At 55.2% G+C, this 15,828-nt stretch overlaps 6 protein-coding genes and 2 non-coding genes across 8 annotated transcripts; 5 read left to right on the top strand and 3 right to left on the bottom strand.

Moving 5' to 3' along the window:
* The first annotated feature begins 91 nt into the window (after positions 1-91).
* C8Q71DRAFT_735661 (ribosomal protein L24e-domain-containing protein) lies at positions 92-1,041 on the top strand. Its single transcript, XM_047922495.1, has 6 exons — positions 92-164; positions 217-268; positions 324-341; positions 392-464; positions 518-654; positions 708-1,041. Exons 1-6 carry the CDS (start codon positions 113-115, stop codon positions 910-912), a joined length of 537 nt encoding a protein of 178 aa, XP_047784090.1. The 5' UTR covers positions 92-112; the 3' UTR covers positions 913-1,041.
* On the bottom strand, positions 1,042-8,546 carry C8Q71DRAFT_735660 (uncharacterized protein). The gene is made up of 16 exons (XM_047922494.1): positions 8,196-8,546; positions 5,573-8,146; positions 4,727-5,519; positions 4,562-4,674; positions 4,405-4,509; positions 4,182-4,352; positions 3,841-4,128; positions 3,704-3,790; positions 3,539-3,651; positions 3,421-3,488; positions 3,047-3,365; positions 2,308-2,992; positions 2,123-2,252; positions 1,917-2,071; positions 1,318-1,866; positions 1,042-1,268 (listed from the first exon to the last, which is right to left on the bottom strand). Exons 1-16 carry the CDS (start codon positions 8,397-8,399, stop codon positions 1,113-1,115), a joined length of 6,510 nt encoding a protein of 2,169 aa, XP_047784089.1. The 5' UTR covers positions 8,400-8,546; the 3' UTR covers positions 1,042-1,112.
* A 302-nt stretch (positions 8,547-8,848) lies between these two features.
* Positions 8,849-10,696, top strand: C8Q71DRAFT_735657 (NAD-P-binding protein). The gene is made up of 7 exons (XM_047922493.1): positions 8,849-8,997; positions 9,057-9,111; positions 9,166-9,223; positions 9,280-9,532; positions 9,584-9,787; positions 9,840-10,416; positions 10,511-10,696. Exons 1-6 carry the CDS (start codon positions 8,946-8,948, stop codon positions 10,214-10,216), a joined length of 999 nt encoding a protein of 332 aa, XP_047784088.1. The 5' UTR covers positions 8,849-8,945; the 3' UTR covers positions 10,217-10,416; positions 10,511-10,696.
* Positions 10,697-10,716: 20 nt separating this feature from the next.
* Positions 10,717-12,068, top strand: C8Q71DRAFT_232821 (ADK-domain-containing protein). Its single transcript, XM_047917171.1, has 5 exons — positions 10,717-11,102; positions 11,152-11,260; positions 11,318-11,382; positions 11,438-11,630; positions 11,689-12,068. Exons 1-5 carry the CDS (start codon positions 10,804-10,806, stop codon positions 11,983-11,985), a joined length of 963 nt encoding a protein of 320 aa, XP_047784087.1. The 5' UTR covers positions 10,717-10,803; the 3' UTR covers positions 11,986-12,068.
* Positions 12,069-12,280: 212 nt separating this feature from the next.
* Positions 12,281-13,289, bottom strand: C8Q71DRAFT_699928 (DUF858-domain-containing protein; the record flags this gene model as incomplete). Its single annotated transcript, XM_047920096.1, has 4 exons — positions 12,281-12,386; positions 12,439-13,067; positions 13,122-13,138; positions 13,199-13,289. The coding sequence occupies 4 exons, from the start codon at positions 13,287-13,289 to the stop codon at positions 12,281-12,283; spliced, it is 843 nt and encodes a 280-aa protein (XP_047784086.1).
* Positions 13,290-13,473: 184 nt separating this feature from the next.
* C8Q71DRAFT_827934 (replication fork protection component Swi3-domain-containing protein) lies at positions 13,474-15,036 on the top strand. Its single transcript, XM_047926319.1, has 3 exons — positions 13,474-14,049; positions 14,107-14,229; positions 14,277-15,036. Exons 1-3 carry the CDS (start codon positions 13,513-13,515, stop codon positions 14,889-14,891), a joined length of 1,275 nt encoding a protein of 424 aa, XP_047784085.1. The 5' UTR covers positions 13,474-13,512; the 3' UTR covers positions 14,892-15,036.
* C8Q71DRAFT_t13 lies at positions 14,991-15,084 on the top strand. Its single transcript has one exon. It is a non-coding gene; the product is annotated as a tRNA-Ser (tRNA).
* A 495-nt stretch (positions 15,085-15,579) lies between these two features.
* Positions 15,580-15,679, bottom strand: C8Q71DRAFT_t11. Its single transcript has one exon. It is a non-coding gene; the product is annotated as a tRNA-Asn (tRNA).
* Between the last annotated feature and the right edge of the window lie 149 nt (positions 15,680-15,828).

Below are 15,828 nucleotides of genomic sequence, written 5' to 3'. Positions count from 1 at the left end.
GACCCACATTCAGCCGTAGCGGAAGCGCCCATATCCGGCGCTTAACCTGCCAGAGAAATTCGCGGTAAGCCTAGCCACTAGACGCCCATAACTTGCTCCCAGCCATCACAACATGCGTATAGACAAGTGCTACTTTTGTTCCAAGAGCGTGTATCCAGGACATGGTATGCCTACTTATGTCCCACTCATGCACAGATCAATCTGACTATACATCAGGCAGTGCGTTCGTCAGAAACGATGCCAAAGTCTTCCGTTTCTGCACCTCGAAGTGAGCACTATTTTTAGTCTGCCTTTGTGCTGAAGCTGATTTACCTGTGATGAAGATGTAACAAGAACTTCAAGTATGTGTCTTAAACGTAGCACTCAGAACAAATCCTGACATTGCTCGCAGAATGAAACGCAACCCAAGGAAGGTACGATGGACGAAGGCGTTCCGTAAAGCTGCCGGGAAGGAGATGACGATCGTGCGTCACTTTCTGGGTCATTTGCTCATGCGATGTACTCACCACCATAAAAGGACTCTACGATCGAGTTCGAGAAGCGCAGAAATGTCCCCGTACGCTATGACCGCGAGTTGGTCGCGACAACGGTCAAGGCGATGAAGCGGGTTGCGGAGATCAAGCAGCGGAGAGAGCATGCCTTCTGGAAGAACAGGTGCGCGATTCCGTCAATTTTTGATCTGCATGCAGTTGAACGACCTACCAAAGGATGGCTGCGAGCAAAGAGAAGCTGCGCGCGCACAGGAAGAGGAAGCTGGAGGCGGCGAAGAAGGTTTCTGTCAAGCTCACGGAGCCCATGGTTGTCGAATCCCCACAAAAGGAGAAGGTCCGCGAAAAGATCAAGGTGTCTGCAAAGTCCCGCAGTGCCTTGATTCCCGGCGAGGGTCGTTCGATGGGCATGGAGGTCGACTGAGCTCCTCGTCAACGCCGTTCCTTACCATACGTCTCATTCTTTATATGGCCGACCTTGCTTTCTGTCTTGCTACACGCTCCAGCACTTCTCTACATGGTATGCATGATGTATATGATACAGTGATACATGATATGGCTGTTGTACGTGTATTCATACAGGTGAACCTCCGGTGCCTGCTGTCCGCAAATGATGGTCTACTTCTATCGCTGCTTATACTTCGCCTCGTTCTCGTGCCGTACGTTGGGGTCTAGCTGGTTGTGCAGCCCAAGCAAGGTCTTGCTAACCGCCTCGCTTGCACCGATCATCGGTTTCAGGACCGCGATAGGCACCGCGCGCACGACAGCACGGACGGGTCCCTATAAGATGCTCAGTAAGGGCCAAGAGCAACTCAGGCATGTCATTTACCTCGTTACCGGATCTCTCGTACACCTCCATGGGCACCGCAAGGATTGTCTGCGCCGCAGAATTGAAGTTCCTGCTCAGACTCCTGTACGCGGACTGCATGCCCTCCTGGACATTCATGGGCTGCTCGGCATACCGACTGATGAGGTCGCTTTCCTCCTCGTCTCCCAACTGTCCACCCAGCTCATCCGAGAATGGTGAGCCGGGAACCGTCTCCGCCGTGATCGGGTCCTTGAACTGTCCCCCGATGACATTCTCCGCCTGCTCGAGGATGACCTGCGTGCCTGTCGCGAGCCGCGCACCGAGTTTGATCGCTTCCATCGCAGTCGACTTGACGAAGGCCGTTGTCCCTTTCTGCAGACCTCTGACCACCCGTCCGTCCTTCTTGTATTGAGCGATGGGCAAGAGCACAAGATCCGCAACCCCAGAGCCGACGTTGACTACGGAACGAATGGGAGCTACGCCGGATATCACGTCCACCAATTGCGTCGCCTTCACGTCTGGCGTCCACAGGTCGTTCAGGAGGTCGAAAAACCTTGGCCATCCGGTGATCTGGTGAAGTACTGAGCTTAGTGTACCAAGGAATGGCGGAAAGTGCCTACCCCAGTCAGAGTAATATGTCGAAGGGTCATCTCTGCGCCATCGAAGTGGAAAAAGTTCATAAGCTCAATCGTCCTTCCGTCACGAAGTGCCCTGTAGTCGACCCGTCTCGGCTTGTAGTCAAGCTTGATGTCTACCGGGAATACCTCCGCTTGTTCTGGACGACCATGTATATCAGGTCAACCTTCTACTTCATTAAGCGACTTACGGAAGTAAATCTCGTCCTCTGGATCCGAAGGTGCAGCAGGGACGCTCTCCGGGTCCTTGAAGCTGAAGAACTTCTTGAGGAAGTCAAGCGCATCCTGATCGACATGAAGTCTGAGGGGCAAGATCTTGGCCTGCAGAGTGCACGCGTCAGCGCATGCGACACAAGATGGATCGGTCAAGCCTTACGCGAAGCCTCGCCTCCTCCGAAGGATGGTCAGGGACGGGATGGAGAGTACGGAGCTCTACGCGGACCATATCCGAGCCAGTCTCGCGGATGTTCCCTCGGGAGTCCGAGCGGAGAGACGTCAAGAACTTCCTCCACGTCGACGTCTTGATATGGTCGAGGATCTCGATATCCTCTATGATCACCAGTGTTCTTGAGACAAGGTCCGACGCAGTTAAGTATTGGTCGTATTCAGCGTTCAGGCCCATCAGCCGGAATTCGATGCTAGGGCCTTTCGACCGACTCATTCGCTTCCGACGTGTGCGACCTTGACCAGCAGTCCCCTTTCCGGGGGAATTGTGGACCGTCTGAGGCTTCAGCGACTGCCAAGAGCTCTGACTAGCTGTCTCCAGGTCTTCGTTCAGCTCCTCGTCGATAGCCGCTATGAGTGCGCCTGGTTCGAGCTCGTCGATGTTGTGCTCCAGTCCGATGTAGACCGAGTTGAATAGGAGAGCGCTCGTCTCCTCGACACTAGGATCTGGTGTTTGCCCACTGGCGACGAGCTGTCGTATCTTGGCTAGCTTCTTCCGCATCTCCTTTTGCTCTTCCTCGATGATTCTGCGTGTACGCATCCAGTCATAGCCGTCATACAAGAGCAGTGTGATATCGAAGTTTTGCAGTCGAACTCGGAGAGTCGTTTCCCCATAGCTATGAAGATTTAGTGTCAGTCTTCCAAACAGGTCCAAACATTGATATACGCACCTCGAGTCCCCATCAACCGAATCCGGAGACATGGTGTCAAAGTAATGTTCGATAATCTGTAAGCCTTCAGGACGCAGCATGCGGACCGTCTCTCCTCCATATGTAGAGGTGTTACTGCCTTCATCATCTACGTCACCAGTTCCCAAAGGGACGTCTACATTGGTTTCGTCGAACTCGTCGTCATCCAGTTCCCGAAGGCCAGCAGCTGCGCCGAACGACTCGTCGAGGTAGTCTGGGTTTGTCGGAAGGTCGTCGTAGATCATATCCGGTGCTGCACCGACTTCGGGCAGCTGTCGGAAAGCGTGTTCGTCGAGTGAAGCTATGCAGTAGCATCCATGTCAGTACGGACATCTCCTGTAGGTAACGGGACGTACACAATAGACCGCGTGGGTCTGATGTCTGCGAAAGACGCGTAGGTTCACTGCGCTTCCTGGGTGACGACCTGACACGTCCTCAGAGTAATGTAGGCTAAGTGGGCGTTGATTAACTTACGGTATGTCTGGAGGTGGCGCAAAGATGGAAGTGAAGTCGCTTATGAAGGCAGTCAGGGCTGTCAGAGTGTCTGCACACAGGTGGACTCGTAAGCCTCCTTGACTGACAGATATCTTCAGAGCTATTCAGTATAATTCGTGACTACAATGCCATGAAAAGACTAACTCTGGTGTCTGCCGGGCCTGCATCAGTCAAGCGAGCAAATCGGAGCTTGAGGTCGACCAGTTCAGCGAGCAAGGCAAAGCCTGCTCTCTGCAGCCGTCCATCAGTTTCGCGAGGTTCTTTGTGACCATAGGACGAACCTTCCAATACTCTGCGCCAGGTGATCTCGCAGTTGGATGCCCCACTTTCGCACTGTCTAGCTGCTGCGACATCACTTTCACGTCGTCCACGAGAAACAATGATACTGCAGGGATATCCAGGAGGAATGTCAAGTCTGGCGAGGCTCCTTCGATGACGGTTGAGAAGTCGAGTTCCCCGATGTACGGGATTAATGCGCCTCGGTATGTCGGACACAGAGTCTGAAGAGAAGTGTCCACCACCTTGACAGACAACCGCGTGCGCTCGCTCGGAACAACCGATTCGAAGGCCTGGAGGTATTTCCATCAACGACGTACCAGTTGTGACTAGTCTCGGTACCTACCCCTGGAGGTGCTTTCACGAACGACGCCAAATCTGATGTCCAAGCAAAATCCGGATGCGCCGTGAACGTAATGCCACGCAGGGTAAGTTTCACCCTGGACTCCTTCGCTGTTGTCTCCGGCACTATCAAAGAGATAAAGCGGACCTTCACGGCCGACGCTTGAGCAGACAACTGAACATGCGTCAACGTCAACTGACTCATAGTCACGACAAATTTGACTCACCAGGCTATAAGGGTGGGTGAGCGCAAGCATTGAGGCTGTAGAGCCTGACTTGGTGATTTCACTGACAGTGATGCCCCGGATGCCGACTGTCAGGACGGTTTCATCCTGTCCACGAAAGCGGTCAGTACATGAGCAGCATTCGCACGTGGACTCTGACCTTTCCTTCCGGCTTCAGCTCAACCAGAACGTCGACGTCGTTCAGCGAGACATCAAAAGGTCGAACAGTAGTTGGGCTCTCTTGCAAGCGCGGTACGAACAATCTGACAGTGCCTGCATCCAATCCAATGTCACAAATGAAGTAAACGGAAGAGACCTCTCGTACCCTCTCCAAGCGTGATTTTGATAGCAGTCTCATTAGCAGTCTCTTGCGGTCTGCTAGCAAAGCTTCCGCTCTCAGCTTGGCTACTTACACTTCTTGACTTCGCAAAGAATCGGCTTCCTATCAGACTAGAGTCCCTGCTGTCTGCACGCTCAGTGCCCGTATCGAGAACAGGAGGTTCGCCGAAGGCAGCCTCCATCAAGCGAGTCAAGTCGTCGGCCCATAACTGAAGGCCATCTAGAGTGGGCTTCGAGAGTTCGATATGTATCGATGGTACGTCGATGGCGAGCACCAATGAGCTGACTTCCGTAGACGGGTCGTGCGACAAGGTCACATTACCGCGTCGGACTTGCAGGGAAGGGCGAGAGACAGGATCTACCACAGATGCGTCTGGCGATATACTGCCTCCGAACCGCATATGTTCCGTCGTGCCCTCGCTGGGACGACGCGACGGGCCAAGTGAGAGGATGGCCGTTGCCCTAGAGGACGACAGAGGTGCATACGAAACGACTAGACGGTGCCACTGCGCATAAAGCAGCGCATTGTCCACTTCGCTCGTGGTCGGCTCGCCTGTACCGGTTCCGGCAAGGTATGGATCTTCTGGTGGAGCGAACCTGGTCGTTGGGCGATCTTTCTCTGCGGGTTTGCCCGGCGAAATATGGAGGTCGTGCAGGTCGAGGATCAATGCTCCTGATCGTGGTGGACTCAGAGGAGGAGTATCGCGTATCTGGATACGAATCGCGGGGAATTTCATTGACATAGTGGGCCCTCGACCACGGTTTCTATGTGTCCTGACCTTGCTATCTACGTCAGTCTCGAGTCCTCCAGCCGCAAATTAAAAGTACAGACCTTTCGCCAATCCTTCACGCGCTCGGTAGCAGGATCAACGCTGTGCTTTGGTCCTTGCCGGTAGTCATACTCCAGATCCAAGTCGTCCAGAACTAATTGTTCGAGCCTTCTCCGTTCTTGTTGTTGCTCCTCCGCAGTCCGTGCCCCGAACCCGATAGCAGCCCGTGGGGTGGAGGGAGGCGTATCTGCGTCGTCGTCGTCATCCATCATGCCTTCATACGGGTACCCTGGCGAGGGCAAAGTAGATTGTGCAAGGGGAGATCTCGACGGAGTCGCAGCCTCCTTCAGGAACGACATGGTCGCACTCTCGCCATGTTGTGGGTCACCACCTGATACTAGCCCGAGGTCAAGGAAGAGATGCAGCGCTTCGAAAGCGACCTCGACATCCGGGCTGCCATCTTTGCCGCCCCGACTCGACTGCGACTGTGTTGCATGACTGCGGAACTTCACACTGATGGCTGGCCCGGCAGGTCGTAGTGCTCCAGAGGAAAGGGACGGCCGCCCTATGCCGACATGTCCAGGAGACGTTGACAACAAACGAGGCATTGCCCTAGGCGTGGGCGGGCTGGCAGATGACGGCATGCCAGGCTGCGCCCGTGGAGAACTCTTCGGACCTGGTGTCTCCTGCCGGAGGGTTGGATGTTGTTGCACGGCCTTGCTCCGCCAAACGGAAAGCTTCGCAGCTGTGCTTCTTCGAGAAGGATCCGTCCAATCCAATATGTCAAACGACGGCATGCTGCTATTGTGCACGTCTGCTGAAGGCGCGTTCGAATGGTCTCGAGGATACTGAGACCGTAAATTCGGGTCTGTAATCAAGACCGGATATGCATATAGCTCCGTTGACGGACTGGGAGCCCCCAAAACGGGCTGATGGAGGAAAGCGAAGACCGACAACTCGGCGAGAGTCAGGTTCACTGACAAGTTCACGGCTGTGCCCTTCTGCGACCTCGATGTCCTCTTGTGGGCGTGCAACTGTGCAGACTCGCCGCGACTCGGAGTCGCAGAACTCGATGATGAGATGAAAGCTGTGGTAGACAGCTCCTCCATGTGAGCGCGAACGTATCCATGCGTCATCTTCGGCGGCACAAGGGGGCGAGAGAAGAACTCCGATGATCCACGGGCATCCAACGCTCTAGAGCTGCTCGATGCTGGGAGTAAGAGAAGGACGATGCCACGCAGACGAAGCGTCCCATCGAGAGCGGGAATGGCCGATGGCTCGGGGGCACCATCTGAAGTGGAGGGGGTCCGGCGTGCAGGAAGTGGGGAATGCAGCGACCAGACATCAGCGATGTCCAGGATGCTCCGGACATGCCGTGCGTTGAGGGCAAGGGCAATAACCCCCACATCCACAGTGACCCTGAGCTTCTCGTCCGGAGTCCGCGCACTGCTACTTCGGCGATGGCTTCCCTTTGACCCTTCACTAGGGATTCTCGACGATGAAGGAATCCCGACGGCTGGCGTGGGCGAATGTGCAGACAATGGCGGGGGCGTGTACAGACGGATAGAGATTGGATCAGAACCGAAGGAAGCGACGATTTCATCCTCCACTTCCGGGATGCAAGCGATGGGCTGTGGTCTCTGCGGAAAGCCGGCACCGGGTGGTGACTCTGATGACGAGGTGAAGTCGCCCGCTGGCGGCTCGCTAGCTGCTGAGAACTGCGCCTCGGGACTCGGTGTACCATGAAGACTGCTCTCCACGGGCGCAGTCGACACAGCGCTCTGGTACATACTGCTCGAGACCGATGTCGCAGGCGAGACCGGCCGAGGAGGGAGAATCGCTATAGATTGTGACATGAGCATCTGGGTTTCCTCATCCATGTCCGACGAGTCTGAGTATGGTGAAGGAGGGGTCGGGGGGCTTTGAGGGGACGCAGGCGCGGCAGTGGGCGTCATCCGAGATGAAGGTGCACCACGTTCTTGCGTAGGGGTCATTACTGGACTCGACGGGCGGAGGCAGCGCGTAGTCACAGTGATCCCGCTGACGGTAACGCCGCGTATACTGCCCTGCGAATCTTCCCGGCTGCTTGCATCTGTTCTCTCCACTGAAGGATCCGTCTCGGTCCCGTATCGAACCTGGGCTATTGACAGCGTGAAACTGGCTTGCTGCGGATTCACTATTGTGACCTTGACATCGTCCGCATCGAATGCGAAGCGTGCCAGGAGCTTCTCAATGAGCGTTGCGAATATTGAGACACCGGGTGGCTCTAGCTCGCTTTGGGATAACTCTTCATCAGACACAAAGGGATCTAGTCCGCCAGGAAAGACGTCCTGTCCGGTCTGTAGTGGACTTCTCGACCCGCCGTGAATCGAACCACGAAGCGTCGCCTCGTCGGCGGGATTGAGCTCCTCGTGAATGAATGACTCTGCGACAGATGCCACTGACTCGGCAAGGTCGAGATGTGATGCGGTGACATCGGGTGATTGAGGTGCGAGATAGAATGTCAGATGAGGTGATTCAACTGAGAGACCGATCGTAGAGGTCAACGGGTTAGGCCATGGAATGCGCGCCGTGACCTTCCCAATGGAGCCGTCGTGCAGTTCGAGAGGCAGCCCAGATATGAGCGAGTTGATTGCCTGATGCAAAGTCAGAACCTGCGCCGACGCTGGAGGGGAACTCACGCACGTCGTTATTAAGCTCCAGGTCTCGGATCTGTACATAACCTGACCCGATCTGAGAGTCCACCTGCTGAAGATCAAGCTGCCCAGGCTTGAGTAGGTGCCCGAGAGAACGCTTCAATGCAAACGAGATGAAGCGTCTCTGGATCCCGGATGGAAGGGATAGGTCGATCGTGGGTAATGAGGGAATCCATGATGTCCACGAAGACATCGTGCGGGTCGTTTAGTTTCAGTAGTCGTATCAATGGTCAGAGTATGCCGAGTGTGATATGCATGAAAAGAGATGGAAAGTGTATATTCAGAGAGAATGCTGAGCCGCAGCCGACGCGACCTCGAGAGTCAAGGTGGTAGAGTGGAGCATCGCAGCGCAGGACCCTCGGGCAAGGCTCCTGCCCCTCTGACGCCCGACACGTGATGTCATTCGCGCTCGCGTGCTCGAGATGAGACGCGCTCTGCGTGAATAATGTCGTGTTTTGAATCCCGAATGCCCAGAGGACCTAGAGGTATATGAAGGGAGTGATGCAGTAAATGGTAATGCATGTCTGTGCTTTTTATATGTTATTGACGAGTCCAATGTAGCACTGGCAGCGATAGATGGCTATGATATATTCCGAGCACCGCGAAGGTCCCCGAGCTGGAAGCGCCCACAGCAAGCCTGCGGTTTGTCCTCCGCCACCAGTGTCTCGAAACCCTACCTGACCTGCCGACTTAGTTGAACCACAGAGCTGGCTTCTTCCGTTCACAACTCGTAGGCATTATGCAAGCCGCACTTCCGAGGATACTAGTAGTTGGAGGAAATGGTTTCCTCGGTAAGAAAGCAACCAAGCGTAACGGTCGCTGGTACGCTAATGCTACTCCTGGTGGACAGGCTCCGCTGTTTGCAAGGCAGCCCTTGCTCGAGGGATGGAGGTGACGAGTATTAGGTACGCTTCCGTGACACCCTCGTACGTATGAACAGGACATGATGGTTGTCGCAGCTCATCCGGGGCACCGTTCAAGACACCCAAAGGGCATTCCCCCGCTTGGGTCTCTAAAGTGTTGTCTCATCCATGCTTCCATGACTGCAGGTCCTGATGGCGCCCACATTACAGGTAGACTGGCAAGCTGCGGATGCGATGAGACCCGAAACATACTTGCACCTCCTCCCTGGTGCGACGGCAGTAGTCCATACGCTCGGGACGCTTCTGGAGGACACACGTTACAAGAAGGCGCTCAGCGAGGGCAACATCCCGGCTCTTGCTGGTATTGTCGCTTCCAATGTGCTCGGTAGTGGGCCGTCGAGCAATCCGCTTGCTAGCGGTGAGGGCAGACCGAACAGCTACGAGTCACTGAACCGCGATGCTGGTACGTCTTGTGAATCATGGTAGTACACACCCCGCTCACAGACACCCCTAGCCATACGAGTCTGCGAGGCATTTGTGTCCTCGACGCCTTCTGTTCCGCTTGACGGACCGCGACCTTTCGTGTATGTCTCAGCGGAAGACATCTTCCGACCATTCATCCCCGCGAGATACATCGAGACAAAGCGTGAAGCGGAACTGCAGATCAGGCACAAAGTAGCCGGTAATCCTGACTACCGGGCAGTGTACATACGTCCAAGTAAGTCTAGGTGGGGATCACTCGAGTGATTATTGACGAATGTCCGCCATAGGCCTCATTTACCATCCCCACTTCCGCCCGCTCACGTCGCCAATCGCCGCAATGCTCGACTTGTCCGCAACGATCCACCGCACAGCGCCGCAGGGCCTGCCTACGCCCTCCGGTTTCTTGCGGTCACTCGCATCTACCTTCCCCTCTTCCTCTTCTCCGCAATCTCTTATCTCAGCCTCACCCTTGGACTCAGTCGCCAACGCGTTGACAATTCCGCCCATTCACGTCGACCATGTCGCCGAAGCAATCTGCATCGCGGCGGATACTCGGAGAGTGGACGTACAGGGCGTCGTCGATGTAGCGACGATGAGGGGGCTCATTGGATGGTCACAAAAGGGTCAGACGCAGGCTGACGTGCATATACGAACGAACGTGTAGCATGTTGTCATAGTTCGGCCTGTAGCGTAGTGGTGTCTTCGCAGGGCTAGGAACAGGCAATCCGACTTCCTCCGAGTATCTCCATGCATGATGACTGATGTGAGGCGTCTCGCCCGCCGAATGAATTGAGAATGTGGTAGTGCGCGGCAGGGAGGGCGGCGGGCGAGCGTGACGAAGCTGGTCGGCGAGATGAGGCCCAGCCTGAGGGATGCAGCCATCGCGTGATCGCAGTAAGCGCGGCGGAAGGCGGGGGTACAAGTCGTTGGGGAGCCCGGCTGCGCGAGAACGTACTCACCAGTGTCCAACCAGTGTCACCGCACCACTCTACGTTCCCTACCCGCCGACGCAGACGGGGCCCTCCCAGGCAGACGAGGTGAGCCGTTCGCACCAGCGTTCCTATTTCGCCCTTTGACGCCGGTGGTATTCCCGCACTTGCGCAATCGATTCTCGAACGACTCTCGGCCTTGCACCGCTGCCCACAACACAGGTCGCCGCGCTCGGGTCCGTCGCAGCACTTGGACAGGAAGACGACCACCCACGTCCTCGAGGCACCTTTATACGCTCCGCCTCGTCCAATCGTCGTGTGCATGTCTCTGTCGGGTCTTCTCAGCGCCTCCCTTCGGCCGAAGAATGTGGGCACCCATCGACGGGCCTTCCGATCATCCGCAATCACGTACAAGGCCCTCGCATTCTCTCTGAACAACGTTGCGTCGAGTGTAGTGAAGCCTGAGGCGACCGCTGACCATGGCGAGGGCAAAGTGCTGCGAATGCTCATGTTCGGCAAGCCCGGTGCGGGCAAGGGCACGCTGTCGGGGCGACTGGTGAAGAAGTATGATGTCTTGTCTCTGTCGACGGGAGACCTACTTCGACAACATATCGCTGAACGGTGAGCATTGCATTGCTGCCGTCAGCAACGTCCATTGAACATTTCGAAGGACGGAGGTTGGGTTGATGGCGGAAGAGATCGTCGCCTCTGGTGGACTACTGCAGGATGATATCATGCTCAAGGTCGTTTCAAGCAAGCTGGATCTGCTTCATAATAAGGTGCATTCGGAAGCATGTTTTGAGTCCACCCTCATCACTCATCTGGTGTTCGCCCAGCACTGGCTGCTTGACGGCTTCCCTCGTACAGTTGGACAGGGTAAACTGTTTGATGACCATCTGAGGTTTGCCACTTCAGTTTCCATCAGCCTCTTCGATGTGACCGAACTGCTTTCCTAGACGGCGAGGAACGCCTCTCAGTCTGATCGTCAACTTGGATGTCGCCGACGAGGTCATCCTGAGTCGGATATCTGACCGCTGGGTTCACCTATCATCTGGTCGCGTCTACAACCTGTCATATAACCCGCCCAAAGTGCCAGGCCTTGATGATGTGACAGGTGAACCTCTTACCAAACGACCTGACGACAACCCGGTACTTCGCTTCTCCGAGCCCGTCCAAGTGTTGTCTACTGACGTGAGCCATCTTACAGGCTGTGTTTGCTCGTCGGCTGGAGAAATTCTACGAATCAACGTCACCTCTCCTCGACTACTACCGGGCTGAAGCTCCCCGATCCGGAGTGAAGCTCGTCACACTTTCTGGCTCGACATCAGACGAGATCTGGCCGCAGCTCGAAAACGTCGTGCGCACGCACTTTCCGCACGTGAAGGAGCGCGCGGAGAGCAGGGAGCAGAAAAGGCGGACAAGCCTGAGTGAGGCTGTTATGGCTAGAAAGGACCATGTCTCGAGTGCTCGGGAGGAGTCTTCAGCTGGGCAGCTGAAGCACTGATGCGCTGGTTTACGTTTTATGCTTGGATATCTTCTCGTTCGTTCCCTTGTTTCGTCGTTGCTCTTTGCAACAATGTTTGTCGTGCTTGGTGACGTGATGCCCCTATACTACCGATTCCTCGATGCTCTAGCCTGCTGCTACGTTCGTTTGTATTGCTAGCGTGGCTATGCATACCTGCTTGCTACATAGATATACGTGTTTTGCTCTCCTCATGCTCGCCCATGTCACCTCAAAGCGTACCTGTCGAAGCGTTAGAATCGGCGAAAGCGGAGAAGGCGACATTGGCACAGCACTCTCACATTTTCACAGTGTAGAGACCCTCAGGGAAGCCTCGCTGCACTTGTTCATGCACTAGTGTCAGTCGCGCATCCTTGAAAGCCTTCTTCCATGCGAGATCAGACCTGGGGCGTTATTGTCAGTCATGAGAGGTAGCATACTGGGAATGCATTATACCTCGTTATGCTCGAGTCAGTCTCGTCGAATACGCTCCGTGGTTCCTCGTCATCATCAGCGCAGCAGTTCTCCTTCACAATGATGAGGCTCTTGTTGGGATCCCGCAGGGAACTTCGGCTTCTTCGCAGAAAGGCTACCAGATCCGCGTCGCTCAGAGAGCCAAGACACCACTGGCACCAGATGATATCGAACGGATCGTCGAGGTCGCTGTGATCCGGGATGTATCCAACGCGGTCAAGGAACGTCGGGGACCTTGACGGGCGAGAAGGTTCGATCCCCTGCAGGGTATCCTGGATGAAAGAAACGCTCTTCGTCTTGGCTGAGATGCCTTTCCATGGAACAAATGTGGCGTCGGCCTTGCCAATTATGACTTCGCTTGCGCGCCCTCGAGAGAGGGCCTCTTTGACAAGGCTTTCTACGGGCTCGACTAGGACCACGTCGGATACCAGGTGTAGGAGTACGTCTGCCGTTACACGGCCAACCCCTGCGCCGACGTCCAGTGCTCGTGGTCTGTGAGATAGTTCCTCTGGTTCCGCCAGCGTACGAATTGCGGATGGTACTATGGAGAGCTCAGGCATGAGGTACAGCAAGAACTGGCGCGACCCGAGAGCGTCGATCCTTGGCAGGGACTAGAATGCAATGGGTTATTGTCCATTGCGAAGAGGCAAGCAAAATGGACTCACACCTTCACCAAATCCGCCTACACGCAAACGACATGATTATTAGCATTACCGTGACCCGAGCTGCGATGGGTGCTCACCGAGAACGCCATCATAATTGGCTGGCTGGCTGGCCCAGTAATCTATGCCGGCTTGCATGTCAGGTTCGGGTACAGTGCTGTCTTCAATCATCGTATGGAGATCGTCTTTCTTGGGTAGCGACAGGCGCGAGAAGGATGCAAGGACTCGGAGGTAGAACTTGAAGGCGATCTTGCGGAGGTCCCGCCACCGCGGCCACTCGAGCGATCTTACTGCACGATCTGTGACCATCAGCTGTGACAGACGCGTCTCATACGCGTTACACTACGCGTCGCGTCGAACTAGCAATTGTACACGCCAACAGACGCCAACGGCCATGTCTTCCACTGCTCTCGATGATATCTGGAATGAGCCTTTAGACGAGCCCCCGCATCGGGCACCGTCCCCTATTGACCTCACCACAGACGACCAGTCGCCTCGCCCTCCCAAAAGACCACGTTCGTCGCTATTCCTCGACTCTGGCTCCGAGGATGAGGACCCTCCTCCGCCTGCACGGAAGTCAGTCCCACCAAGCACGGAGAAGTCGGAGATTGACGCAATGTTTGACAACCTTGATGCGGAGCCAGACGCGTTTGACGGTGACCTTCCTCCTGCGCTTGACCTCGACGCGTTGAGGAAGCAGGAGGACGCGAAGAACGAGAAGATATACAAGAAGCCGTCTGCGCTGGACCTTGATGTGCCCGATACTAGTGGGACTGCAGGAGGAGAGGGAAGGAGTAGAGGTAGCGGGAAGGAGAAACAGCCAAGGAAGCCCCTCCCGAAGTTGGACGAAGCGAGGGTGCTTGGGCCTGACGGTTTCCCCGCTCTGCTGAAACACGCGAAGACCTTCAGGCCCAAAGGGAAAGGCCACGAGGTGCGTTCCGCTCATTAATTCTTTGCTGCCTTGAACACTCAGATATCGGTATGCTAGGCGGCGGATTTGAATCGACTACTTCAGGTTTACCACTACTGGACACACAAGATGCATCCTAAGACTCCGTTTCGCGAGACGGTTAAACGCGTCGAGAAGCTGTGTCATTCAAAGCGGATGCATGTGAGTACTCCGGGTTGCACCATGCGCAGATATTGACAGTACCGTAGGTTGCGCTGACCGTCTGGCGCGACGAACACAAGGGCATCAACAGAGATCGCAAGATCGACCCCGACTTGGACGAGAGTAGTGATGACGAAGAGGCGAGCAACCTTAAACTCGGCGCAAATGACCCTCGAGATAGCAACGAAGTTCGAGACGATGATGATGTACATGACGGAGAGCGTGCATCCTCGCACCCGCCTTCCCACCCTCCATCCTCTGAACCCCCCTCCTCTGACGGGTTCGCTGACTTCGACCTGGACGCGATGATACGCGAGGAAGAAGAGAGACAAGCTGCCGAAGCCAACGCTGGGCGCATTGGGCCCGTCGGCACCAGTGCTCCTCAGTCCAAGCCTGCGGTCCGGGACGAGGACGAAGCGATGTGGGACGCTTTCGATGACGACGTCCCTCACAATCCTGGTACCTCTACAACACCATACGCGACCATACCAACGAACCCGGATCCAGATGAGGACGAAGACATGTGGGATGTCATCAGGGAGATGGAAGCCGCAGAGTCGAGCAAGGCCAGTGCGCCATCCGAGACCTCCGGGCCTGCTAAGGCGAGTAGTAGCTCACAACCTGCCACGAATGACGAGGGTTGGGATGAGATGTATGCGTAACATATCTCTAGCGTAGAGACATACTACGTTAGTGCGGGACTAGTACCTAGTTGATTGGAGGCGCGGGTCTGTTGTTATCTGGCAGCCTGCAGACGTCAAGTCACTTTGCCGGAGTGGTTAACGGGATCGCCTGCTATATTTAGCTGCCAGCGGTTGGGCTTTGCCCGCGAGTGTTCGAATCGCTCAGGTGACGCGTTTTTGCTATCCCTTGCCGTGGTGGTACCTTGCCGCCGAGTTACTCAGACGTATGAGATACGCGTCGCGCGTTCCTGCCCTCAAGAGGGTCGTGTCAGTACTATTCAGAGTCTGCCTATTACGCGGGTTCTGCGCTTTAAATTTTTTATGGTCGGCAACGGAGACTAGCGCGTTCTGTGGTTGGGGTCCAAATCACGCTGCCCCTCGGAGCACTACTGGATTCATGCCCTCTATCGTTTCGGGGTGAACATGGTTTGTATCTTTGGTGGACTCACCTGTCAGTACCAAGTTAGAAGGATGCTGGCAGAATTTCAGGCAGAGCTTGAGCGCTCAGGCGCTCAAGATGAGTAGCACTTGCCTAATCGGGTAACAAGATGGTGCAACCTCATACATCGGGACGCACTTCGGTTTTTTGCGCAACTGTCCTTGATTCAAGTTTCCTCGGTGCGATCCCAGTGACCAGGAGCAAGGCAAAAAGCAACAAAAACTATACCTGCCCCAGTGAGGCTCGAACTCACGACCTTCCGATGTGCATCCGAGAATACGCATTTTTCGTAACAGTCGGACGCTGTAACCAACTCAGCCATGGGGCACATGGTACCAAATATTTATGAAAATCCCAGAGCTGAAGTGTCCCATGCTAACCACAGAGAGGGGAATTTAGTCACTATGGCACTTTGATGGCACTGATAATAGAAAGTAGAAGGGGAAGAAGCTACTTATGATAGCACTATATATAGGT

This window comes from Rhodofomes roseus, assembly GCF_022264815.1.
Source record: "Rhodofomes roseus strain CIRM-BRFM 1785 chromosome Unknown C8Q71scaffold_2, whole genome shotgun sequence".
NCBI lineage: Eukaryota > Fungi > Basidiomycota > Agaricomycetes > Polyporales > Fomitopsidaceae > Rhodofomes > Rhodofomes roseus.
Note: the sequence above shows the minus strand (reverse complement) of the source record. Positions and strands in the feature narration are given on the sequence as shown.

What these genes read in the sequence shown, in the direction of transcription:
- C8Q71DRAFT_735661 (XM_047922495.1), top strand. Translation starts at nt 113, where the DNA reads ATGCGTATAGACAAGTGCTACTTTTGTTCCAAGAGCGTGTATCCAGGA. An exon ending in GAGCGTGTATCCAGGACATG is followed by an intron (nt 165 to 216) that starts GTATGCCTACTT and finishes ACTATACATCAG; the next exon opens with GCAGTGCGTTCGTCAGAAAC. An exon ending in CATGCCTTCTGGAAGAACAG is followed by an intron (nt 655 to 707) that starts GTGCGCGATTCC and finishes GACCTACCAAAG; the next exon opens with GATGGCTGCGAGCAAAGAGA.
- C8Q71DRAFT_735660 (XM_047922494.1), bottom strand. Translation starts at nt 8,399, where the DNA reads ATGTCTTCGTGGACATCATGGATTCCCTCATTACCCACGATCGACCTA. An exon ending in TCACCCACCCTTATAGCCTG is followed by an intron (nt 4,353 to 4,404) that starts GTGAGTCAAATT and finishes ACGCATGTTCAG; the next exon opens with TTGTCTGCTCAAGCGTCGGC. An exon ending in AGAGGACGAGATTTACTTCC is followed by an intron (nt 2,072 to 2,122) that starts GTAAGTCGCTTA and finishes ATGGTCGTCCAG; the next exon opens with AACAAGCGGAGGTATTCCCG.
- C8Q71DRAFT_735657 (XM_047922493.1), top strand. Translation starts at nt 8,946, where the DNA reads ATGCAAGCCGCACTTCCGAGGATACTAGTAGTTGGAGGAAATGGTTTC. An exon ending in GTCACTGAACCGCGATGCTG is followed by an intron (nt 9,533 to 9,583) that starts GTACGTCTTGTG and finishes AGACACCCCTAG; the next exon opens with CCATACGAGTCTGCGAGGCA. An exon ending in GGCAGTGTACATACGTCCAA is followed by an intron (nt 9,788 to 9,839) that starts GTAAGTCTAGGT and finishes TGTCCGCCATAG; the next exon opens with GCCTCATTTACCATCCCCAC.
- C8Q71DRAFT_232821 (XM_047917171.1), top strand. Translation starts at nt 10,804, where the DNA reads ATGTCTCTGTCGGGTCTTCTCAGCGCCTCCCTTCGGCCGAAGAATGTG. An exon ending in CTGTTTGATGACCATCTGAG is followed by an intron (nt 11,383 to 11,437) that starts GTTTGCCACTTC and finishes CTGCTTTCCTAG; the next exon opens with ACGGCGAGGAACGCCTCTCA. An exon ending in AACGACCTGACGACAACCCG is followed by an intron (nt 11,631 to 11,688) that starts GTACTTCGCTTC and finishes GCCATCTTACAG; the next exon opens with GCTGTGTTTGCTCGTCGGCT.
- C8Q71DRAFT_827934 (XM_047926319.1), top strand. Translation starts at nt 13,513, where the DNA reads ATGTCTTCCACTGCTCTCGATGATATCTGGAATGAGCCTTTAGACGAG. An exon ending in CCAAAGGGAAAGGCCACGAG is followed by an intron (nt 14,050 to 14,106) that starts GTGCGTTCCGCT and finishes TCGGTATGCTAG; the next exon opens with GCGGCGGATTTGAATCGACT. An exon ending in GTCATTCAAAGCGGATGCAT is followed by an intron (nt 14,230 to 14,276) that starts GTGAGTACTCCG and finishes ACAGTACCGTAG; the next exon opens with GTTGCGCTGACCGTCTGGCG.